Raw genomic sequence first — 11079 nt, forward strand, 5'->3', positions numbered from 1 at the left:
ATACAACAAAAGGATGATAAAAACATCGTCAGAATTTTTTTGTACAAATACACAATGATCTAAAGAAGTCTTCTTATAGCCTTGCTCCCCCATAACAGGTTCAAACTTTCTATACCATTGTCTAGGAGCTTGCTTTAGGTCATAGAGACTCTTTCTGTGTTTGCACACAAAATTTTCTTTGCCATCTACTTTGAAGCCCTCAAATTTTTCCATATAAATCTCTTCTTCAAGGTCACCATGAAGGAAAGACGTCTTCACATCTAATGGCTCAATCTCTAAATTAAGACTAGCAGTCAAACCTAAAACTGTACAAATCAAGGACATTTTCACAACAGGAGAAAAGATTTATCAAAGTCAATACCCTTTCTTTGACCAAATCCCTTAACAACAAATCTAGCTTTGTATCTGGGCTTCAAGTTGTGTTCTTCAACTTTAACTTTGAACACCCACTTGTTCTTCAAAGCTCTCATGCCCTTGGGCAATTTTACCAACTTATAAGTGTGGTTCTCATACAGAGACTTCATGTCATCTTGCATGGCTTCAATCCATTGAGCCTTGTGCTCATTTTCCATGGCCTCCTCATAATATTCAAGTTCTCCCCCGTCAGTAAGTAACACATACTCATTGGGTAAATAACGAGGGGAGAGAACCCGCTGTCTTGTGGACCTCCTAAGCGGAATATTTAATTCGTCCACAACTTCATGAGCAGAAGGATCATCAATAACAACATCATTGTTATTATCAACATCAACATTTTGATTCGATACATGATTCTGGGCGTCACCATGATTATCAAGCCCAACAACATCATGCATACTTGTGCATCTAGATGAACTATGCCATCAAAACTTGAAGATTCTAGCTTCTCTGCTTTGTCAATATCTTCAATTGTTTGATTTTCCATGAAAATAATATCACGGCTTCTCACGAGTTTCTTCTCAATTGGATCATATAACCTGTAACCAAATTCATCAAGGCCATATCTAATGAAGATGCACTGCATTGTCTTGACATCTAACTTTGACCTCTCATCTTTGGCATATGTACAAAAGCTTTACAATCACATACTCTCAAATTGTCATAGGAAACATCTTTTCCATACCAAACACTATTTGGTACATCACTTTGCAAAGCAACAACAGGAATATGTGCAGCGGTCAATAAAGCCTCACCCCAAAATGAGTTCAGCAATTTTGCTTCAGAAAGCAAACATCTAACTCTTTCCATCAAGGTCTTGTTCATCCTCTCAGCCAAACCATTAAGTTGAGGAGTCTTAGGAGGAGTCTTCAGGTGTCTAATACCTTGATGTTGCAGTATTTGTCAAACAGTCCACAATATTTTCCACCGTTATCAGTATAAATACATTTCAATTTCTTTCCAGTTTGTCTTTCAACTGAAGCATGAAACTGCTTGAAGACACCTAACACTTGGTCTTTAGTCTTCAAGACATAGACCCAAAGTTTTATCGAGCAGTCATCAATAAAAGTGACAAAGTAAAGTGCACCACCCAATGTCCTAGTCTTCATTGGACCGCATAAATCAGAGTGCACAAACTCAAGCAACTCTGTCTTTCTCGAATGAGGGTTAGACTTAAAGGAAACTTTATTTTGTTTACCAGCCAAACATTGCTCACACTTTTCTAATTTAGCACTTTGGAATTCTTACAATAATTTCTTTTTGGCTAGAACATTAAGCAATTTCTTGCTGATGTGGCTAAGCCTTTTGTGCCCTAACGTTGAAGAGCTATCGCTCTCAACCGCATCCACCATTTCAACATAAGTAGAAGCCGTAATCCAATATAGACCACAATGTTTGTTGCCATGAGCAACAATCAAGGAACCCTTAATGAGCTTCCATTTTCCATCACCGTTGGTACTAACATATCCTTCATCATCCAAAAACACCAATAAAAATTAGGTGCAGACGAACATCAGGTGCATGTTTCACATTGTTCAAAGTTAGTTTAGTTTCAACACTAGTTTTCAAACAAATTGTATCAGTACCAACCACCCTAGATATAGTCTCATTACCCATACTCAAGGTTCAAAAATCACCAAGAGTATAGTTAGAGAAAAAATCATTCCTTGATGTCACGTGAGATGCGGCACCAGTGTCCACAACCCAGCTTGACTCTTCACAAGCAATATTTATCATATTAGCATCAAGGACAATAACAAGATCTTCGGTGGTGACGATGGATAGGCAATTTTCGTTGCCATATTCTTTAGTTTCTTCTTTGTTTTTGTTTTCCCTCTTCAACTTCCTGCAAAACTTCTTTGTGTGCCTTTCATGCCACACTGATAGCACTCAATATCCTTAAGTCTGCCTCTGGATTTGCTCTTATTTTGTTCTCTCTTATTAGAACCATGAGTTTTGTTTCTCCTCTTGGAGCCAGTTATCAGGACATCCGACGAAGAAGAACCTTATGATTTTCTTCTCATCTCTTCGTTCAAGAAACTACTCTTGGCGGAATCCATAGAGATCACACCATCCGGAGCAGAATTTGACAATGAAGTTCTAAATGTTTCCCAAGAGTCTGGTAGGAACCAAGTAGAAGCAAGCCTTGAATTTCTTCATCAAATTTGATGCCCATAGCAGATAACTAGTTCATGATCCCCTGAAAATTATTCAGATGGTCTGTCATCAGAGAACCATCATGATACTTTAAACTTAGCATCTTCTTTATTAAGAACATTTTGTTGTTGCCAGTCTTCCGAGCATACAATCTTTCAACATGCTCCCATGGAGTTCGAGCATGTGTCTCCCGAGAAATATGGTTCAACACATTATCGTCAATCCATTGTCTAATGAATCCACAAATCTGTCTGTGCAACAAATTGCACTCTTCATCTGTTTATTATCAAGATTTACAGTGGTAAAGACTAGTTGATTAAAATTCTTGACATAAAACAGATCTTTCATTTTCCCTTTCCTAATAGAATAATTAACACCATTCAAAGTAACCATTCTACTTGTGTTGGCTTTCATCGTTTTCCACAAAAAAATATAGCTAGTACAAATCAAGGTAAATCTTTTCTATGTGGAAGTTTAGATTGTGCTACAACTATAGAGCATATTCAGATAAAACCTTGGCTCTGATACCAGTTTGTTGGAAAAATGCGGACAAGCACAAAAATATATATGGTCAAAATAATAAAAATAAAATGCGAAAATAATGACACCAATTTTTTTTACGTGGAAACCCTTTTAAATAAGGTAAAAACCACGGGTCAAGAGGAGCAGCTGATATCACTATAGCAAGAAATTTTTACACTGTGTAGTCACAAATACAATACTCAAAGTGACTACTACACACTCAAAAGGAATAACACTCTTTTGATTTCCACCTTACTAAAATATTGCTCAAACTCTATTTTTCTTCACAGACTATTTCTTGTACAGTCTATGAAAACCTCACAGTTCTCTATATTTTTCTTTCTCTGTGAATTGGTGTGTTCTATAAATGAGTTAATGAGCTCTTTTTATAGAAGAAATTTACAGCTAATACTAAAGTTTCAAACTTTGCAACTATGTAGTTATATTGGTAAGATTGAGTTGGTATATAGTTGTACCAAAGTGAGACTTTAATAAAATGGGGCTGGAACCCCACATCTCATACGGATTGGTCTATTTTTCCACATAGAGGCATTTGTCAATATGCGCTTAAGGTGGATGTGTTAATATAAAAAAAGTATTGAAATAAGACAACAAAGAGCTACTATGAGTGTTCAAAATAAACAAAAGCTTACTTGGTGCCAACTTTAAAGCGCCGCCTATGAATTTAGCCACCAAAAAAAGATGTTAGTTTGAGAATAGTTTAGTCTGCTTTATATTAATGATGATGATTCTTCTTTTGAACAATGGCAGATATAAATTTCCCTGAATTAAAGATTGTGTGGCTACAACCATTGTGGCGCTGCTTGTGGGAGGACGCGAGCATCATTGTCCTACTGGGATTCCTGTCAATCTTACTACTGGACTCACTCCTACGCAAAGGCAGAGAGAAGGCTATGACAGTTGAGAAGTATGTTTTTGGCACAAAAGTTGGTGTTTCCTACATATTTAGCATTATCTGCACAATCATATTATTGAGCACTCATCTCATAATGCTCTTGATGTTGCAAGAGAGAAATGGTGCTCACTACCAATTCAAATTTCCAATTCTTTCATCTGAGATTCTGCAAATAACATCATGGGCAGGTTCATTTACTGTGCTCTACACAACTCAAAATAAGAAATGCATAAAGTTTCCTTGGGTCCTCAGAATCTGGTGGATTTCCAGCTTCTTTCTATCTCTTGCTCGTGCGACTCTTGATGCCCATTTTGTCATCACAAGCGATGAACATCTAGGACTTGCAGAGTATGTGGATATCCTTAGTCTTATTGCATCAACCTGCCTTCTAGTTATCTCTATTAGAGGGAAAACAGGTATAATTTTTGACATCTCAGACAGCACAACTAAACCACTTCTAAATGGAAAGAGGGAAAAGCATTCCGAAGCCAAAAGGGACAGCCTATATGGAAAAGCTAGTCTTCTCCAACTGATCACCTTCTCTTGGCTCAATCCGCTATTTGAAATTGGAATCAAGAAGCCCATTGACCGTGATGAAGTCCCAGATGTCGACTTCAGGGACTCTGCAAAATTTCTATCTGATTCCTTTGACGAAAGCCTCAAGTATGTAAAGGAAAGGGATGGAACTAGAAACCCATCTATCTATAAGGCCATTTACTTATTTGGAAGAAAGAAAGCAGCAATCAATGCCATCTTCGCAGTTATTAGTGCAGGATCATCTTATGTTGGTCCATACCTTATTGATGACTTTGTAAACTTCCTCAGCAAAAAGAAATTTCGGGGGTTACAAAGTGGCTATTTTCTTGCACTAGCTTTTCTTGGTGCAAAAATGGTTGAGACAATTGCACAAAGGCAGTGGATATTTGGAGCCCGACAGCTAGGCCTCCGGGTCAGAGGTGCTCTGATATCTCATATTTACCAAAAGGGCCTACTTTTATCAAGTCAATCACGCCAAAGCTACACGAGCAGAGAAATAATCAATTACATGAGTGTAGATGTTCAAAGGATTACAGAGTTTATATGGTACCTCAACTCAATATGGATGTTACCAATCCAGATATCATTGTCTATCTATATTTTACACATGAATCTAGGGATGGGAGCAGTTGTGGCATTAGGGGCAACTCTGATACTCATGACTGGCAACATACCCCTGATAAGAATCCTAAAGGGTTATCAAACTAAGATAATGGAGTCCAAAGATGAAAGAATGAAATCCACCTCAGAGATTCTGCGGAATATTAAGACTATCAAACTTCAGGCATGGGATAATTATTATCTACAGAAGCTGGAAATCTTGAGAAAAGTTGAGTATAATTGGTTGTGGAAGTCACTTAGATTGTCAGCTCTAACTACTTTTATATTCTGGGGATCACCTATATTTATTTCTGTGGCAACCTTTTCTGGATGTGTTATGATGGGCATTCCACTGACTGCAGGGAGGGTCTTATCTGCATTTGCTACATTTCGGATGCTTCAAGATCCTATATTCAATTTGCCAGATTTACTCTCTGCCATAGCACAAGGAAAAGTTTCTGCTGATAGAATTGCTTACTACCTGCAGGAAGATGAGATTCAACCAGATGCACTTGAATTTGTTCCCAAAGATGAAACGCAATTTGGGGTTGAGATCAAGAGTGGAACATTCAGCTGGGACACAGAATCAGGAATCCCGACCCTTGATGGAATAGAATTACAAGCTAAGAGGGGAATGAGGGTGGCAATTTGTGGCACTGTTGGATCAGGGAAGTCAAGCTTGCTCTCTTGTGTTCTAGGAGAGATGCAAAAACAGTCAGGGATCGTCAAGATCAGCGGTGAAGTAGCATATGTTCCTCAGTCTCCTTGGATACTTACAGGAAACATCAAGGAGAATGTTCTATTTGGAAAACCTTATGAGAGTGTCAAGTATGACACAACAGTTGAAACATGTGCTCTGAAAAAAGATTTTGAACTATTCCCTGCTGGTGATCTTACTGAAATAGGAGAAAGAGGGATAAATATGAGCGGAGGTCAGAAGCAGAGAATACAAATTGCTCGTGCGGTTTATCAAGATGCTGATATATATCTTCTTGATGACCCTTTCAGTGCTCTCGATGCTCACACAGGAACGCATCTCTTTCAGGTGGGTTGTACAGCATACTAATTCTAGTGACAAAAGACCATAATTATATATGGATAACTATTAAGCTATATATTAAAATTTTCTGCATGGTGCAGGAGTGCTTGATGAGGGTTCTCAAGGATAAGACGATACTTTATGTTACACATCAAGTTGAGTTTCTTCCTGCAGCAGATCTCATTCTGGTATGCAGGAAAACAGAATTTCAATTTTTTCCACTGATGCACCACCCATTAATGTGATAAAACATCTGCATAATTTATGAATACTAGCATCACCCTTACAAAGCAACAATCTTCCTATATAGTGACTCTGAAAATGATGATTCAGATTAAAGAAATAGCAACTCCTTAGTATATTCCATTGTTTACATGAACATATCAAGTCCATAAGTGATTGGATTTGATATTCGAAAAAGTTAGTAATTCTAAGAAAGTAAACTTTTTAGTCACGGGTCTAGCAACAGAAATATTGGAATAGGATTCTATAGGATCCCCTCCTCTATCTCCCCCCCTTCCAAATCAGACATGAAAGTTTCGCCTCATCCAGCTCAAGAAGGTACACAAAATAAGGAAATCCCAATATACAAAGATCGAGGTTTACTCCTTGCTCAAGTGTATACATGTTGCACAGTTCAAAACAAGCTGGAATGTTTTAGAACTTTCCAAATATTTGGAGGTTCCCTATTCAGGATATCAAAGATCATTTTAAACATTAGTAATATTTAGACTCTTATGGGAAATACTTCGTACCACTTAAGATTTCGAAAATTTTGACCAACATGCAAAACTGTATGCAGAATCTAACTCGTTAATATCAACAGGTGATGCAAAATGGAAGAATTGCACAAGCTGGTACTTTTGAAGAACTATTGAAACAAAATATTGGATTTGAAGTTCTAGTTGGAGCACACAACCAGGCTTTAGAATCAGTTTTAACAGTTGAAAGCTCAAGTCGAGTATCTGAACATGCAGTTACTGATGGTGATCTTGATACAGATAGTAACGTAAATGCAGAATTTCCTCACACTAAGCAGGATTCAGAAAACAATCTCCTCATAGAGATAACAGAAAAGGATGGCAGACTTGTGCAGGATGAGGAGAGAGAAAAAGGAAGCATTGGAAAGGAAGTTTACATTTCTTACTTGACCATTGTGAAGGGTGGTGCCTTTATTCCAATAATTCTTCTAGCGCAATCATCATTTCAATTGCTTCAGATAGCCAGCAACTACTGGATGGCATGGTCATGTCCCACAGGTGATACAGCACCAATAGCAGAGAAGATGAACTTCATACTTTTTGTTTATGTGCTTCTCGCTGTTGGAAGTTCTCTTTGTGTGCTAGTCCGGTCATCATTTTTGGCTATAGTAGGCCTTCGAACCGCAGAAAAGCTCTTTAGCAACATGCTGCACAGCATCCTTCGTGCTCCTTTGTCATTCTTCGACTCTACTCCTACTGGAAGAATCTTAAATCGCGTAAGTAACTCAAAGTTAGTTGATTGTTATCGTACATAGAGGACAGCATATCAGCTGCAGTTTACTTCATCTGAATGAGATGTGTGCATTTAGCTAAGTACTAGTATATACTGCGTAAGTAGTATTAGCTGCATAGTTTTTCTTATCCTAAATATTCACGGATAGATAGATATATCCCTGGTACATGTTAAAAATAAATAAATAGGAAGAAATCAGGCATGATAACAGCTATAAGTCGGAGGAACATATTTGAGAAAATCTAAATAATGGAATGTTAACTATATCTCATAACTGCATAAAGCAAGTAGGCGTCTTCCAGTGTAAAGTCATGTGGTATCTGAATTTGTCCGCTCAACCAACCGTAACTCACAAGTTAATCCACAGAGAAATATAATACTAAGATAGTCAGGATAAAAACATGACAAAAGCAAAGTGAAGGGTCTATATACTTGCTATAACCTCTAGAACTTAAGGCTAAAATTCAGTTGATTCATGCAATCCTATTGAATCAATCATCAAGACATCTCTTATTACATGAACAGGCATCGACAGACCAAAGTGTTCTAGACTTGAAAATGGCAAACAAGTTGGGTTTGTGTGCTTTCTCCATTATTCAGCTTCTTGGGACAATTGCAGTCATGTCGCAGGCCGCATGGGAAGTATTTGTCATCTTTATTCCAGTAACAGCAGTCTGCATTTGGTACCAGGTAAGTAAGCAGTACATGTTTAAATCTTGGAATGCTAAATAGATTAAAACAAGAAGTTGCTGTCTTGTTTTGGCAAAGTACTCTAGTGGTCAAGTTAGGGGAGGCTGACACAGTGATAAATCCAAGTTTTCTACTAAAATAAGCATTTCTCATTTAGCTACCATGTAAAAGAGTTTTTGTATACATCAGTAAGTGATGTTTGGGAAAATATTGGTACACTTATATTTTTGAAGATGAAAGGATTAACAAACTCTATGCTTGTTTAAGATTCCAAAGATATTCTTTCTAATTTTTACATAATGTAACTTGAAGATATTATTGTTAAAAATGCCAGCAATACTACATACCAACTGCAAGGGAGCTTGCTCGATTATATGGAGTTCAAAGAGCTCCGATCCTCCATCACTTTGCAGAATCACTCGCAGGAGCAGCAACAATTCGTGCTTTCAACCAAAAAGATCGATTTGCACATGCAAACCTTTGTCTCATAGATGGTCATTCAAGGCCATGGTTTCACAATGTATCCGCAATGGAATGGCTTTCTTTTAGACTGAACCAGCTAGCTAATTTTGTTTTCGCCTTCTCCCTTGTTCTGCTAGTCACACTCCCGGAAGGAATTATAAATCCATGTGAGCATCAGAAACTATTTGTCTTTATGTTGTTATGTAGAGCAGAGGTAGGAACTAAAGATGGAAAAAGCATGTTATCCACCAAAGCCATGTTTCTTAAGAAAGTCAAGTTGATCAGAAGTTTCTTTTCTCGATTTCTTTTGCTGATGTAGTGGTAGTGTACAGGTGTTAAGAAGTTCAATTTCATAAAATAAATCAGAGGAAACTGATGTTGCTTTATATTCTACAGGCATTGCAGGATTAGCAGTAACATATGGGATCAATTTGAATGTTTTACAAGCTTCAGTTATATGGAACATTTGCTATGCTGAAAACAAAATGATATCAGTTGAAAGGATTCTCCAGTACTCTAACCTTGCCAGTGAAGCACCTCTTGTGATTCAAAATAGCAGACCATCAATCACTTGGCCAGAAACTGGTACAATTTCCTTCCAAAATTTGCAGGTAAAGACAGTGTCTCATAGCTTAGAATAAAATTAGACTCAATTATGAAGTTCACAATAACGCAATAGGATATCATCCAATAGTAATAGATGTCAAAGATGCTAGACAGTTCAAAAAACTGTACAATTTTGTGGTTCTAGTATGTCTTCACTATTCCTATAATGATCAGGATGCAAGGAATAAAGCTATATTTAACCAAAAAACTGGCAGGAATATTATGTACTTATTTACATATTTTTTAGCTTGATTGAATTACAATTTCCACCCACTGACATTATCCCCGTACCTCTATCTACAGATACGTTATGCTGAACACCTCCCTTTTGTTTTGAAAAACATAACATGCACATTGCCAGGAAGTAAGAAATTCGGTGTTGTGGGCAGAACAGGAAGTGGTAAATCAACCCTCATTCAGGCTCTTTTCCGGGTCATAGAACCCCGAGAAGAAAGCATTATCATTGATGATGTAGATATTTGCAAGATTGGCCTTCATGATCTGAGGTCAAGGCTTAGTATTATTCCTCAGGATCCAACAATGTTTGAGGGAACAGTTAGAGGAAACCTAGATCCACTAGCACAACACTCTGATACTGAAATCTGGGAGGTACTTATTGCACTCAGTATTGAAAAACAGTAATTTGGATCAGTGAAATAATGTAGTCAAGTCTTCTTTTGTCAGGCTCTGGACAAATGTCAACTTGGCGATATAGTACGTGCAAAGCCAGAGAAACTAGAATATACAGGTTAGACTAGAAATCTCATGATAAGAAGTAGAATGTTAAGGCATATTTCCTTGTTGAAACCTACTAATGTGAGCATTAAGTTTCACAGTGGTTGAAAATGGAGAAAACTGGAGTGTTGGTCAAAGGCAACTTTTCTGTCTTGGAAGGGCCTTGCTGAAGAAAAGCAGTATTCTTGTTCTGGATGAAGCAACAGCATCAGTTGATGCTGCAACTGATGCAGTGTTGCAAAAGATTATCAGTCAAGAGTTCAAAAATCAAACAGTCGTCACAATAGCTCACAGAATCCACACAGTCATCGATAGTGATTTTGTCTTGGTCTTGAATGAAGGTAAAATTTCAATGCACCTAAATCTCTTTATTCTGTACGTTGAATTGAATAAGCTTCTAATTCCTTGTCCTTAAACAGGAAAAATAGCAGAATATGACACACCAGCGAAGCTATTGGAAAGAGAGGATTCTTTATTCTCCAAACTGATAAAGGAGTATTCAATGAGATCAAAAAAATTTAACAGCTTAGCTATATTACAGACTTGATCTTCATTTCTACATTCTGCAAGAGGCAGTGGTAGAAGAAACAAATGATAATAGAAAGCTAAAGCTTTTATAAAAGCTGAAAAAATCGATATTCTTCCCTCTGGATTCTATCACTATGTCACAGGATGTTGAAAATTTTGTAAGCTTAGTTCAGTATAGTGAAAAACTGAACACAAAATGAAGAATACACACATCCCAGCATTGGAATTCTGTAACATTTTGTAGACTTCGTTTTCGAAATTACCAATAATTATGTTCAATTCAAAGTTGCATTTTAGGAGAGGTTATGTTGATGATGCATATAAAACCTTCCGAATTCCCACGTGTAACCCGCCAGATGAAAAGTATAGGTTCAAT

General features: G+C 37.3%; 1 protein-coding gene across 1 annotated transcript; it reads left to right on the forward strand.

Annotated features, from left to right (window-relative positions):
- The first annotated feature begins 3860 nt into the window (after window positions 1-3860).
- Window positions 3861-10722, forward strand: LOC102591179 (putative ABC transporter C family member 15). Its single transcript, XM_006341279.1, has 10 exons — window positions 3861-6194; window positions 6290-6376; window positions 7015-7665; window positions 8208-8372; window positions 8707-9001; window positions 9231-9445; window positions 9744-10049; window positions 10125-10188; window positions 10277-10516; window positions 10595-10722. Exons 1-10 carry the CDS (start codon window positions 3861-3863, stop codon window positions 10720-10722), a joined length of 4485 nt encoding a protein of 1494 aa, XP_006341341.1.
- The last annotated feature ends 357 nt before the right edge of the window (window positions 10723-11079 follow it).

Source organism: Solanum tuberosum, unplaced genomic scaffold (assembly GCF_000226075.1).
Source record: "Solanum tuberosum cultivar DM 1-3 516 R44 unplaced genomic scaffold, SolTub_3.0 scf00025, whole genome shotgun sequence".
Classification (NCBI taxonomy): Eukaryota; Viridiplantae; Streptophyta; class Magnoliopsida; order Solanales; family Solanaceae; genus Solanum; species Solanum tuberosum.

Bases quoted from the DNA above. Each gene is read 5' to 3' on its own strand.
- LOC102591179 (XM_006341279.1), top strand. From the start codon at position 3,861: ATGGCAGATATAAATTTCCCTGAATTAAAGATTGTGTGGCTACAACCA. The intron at 8,373-8,706 runs GTAAGTAAGCAG...TAAAAATGCCAG, and splicing joins CAGTCTGCATTTGGTACCAG to CAATACTACATACCAACTGC. The intron at 10,050-10,124 runs GTACTTATTGCA...TTCTTTTGTCAG, and splicing joins CTGATACTGAAATCTGGGAG to GCTCTGGACAAATGTCAACT.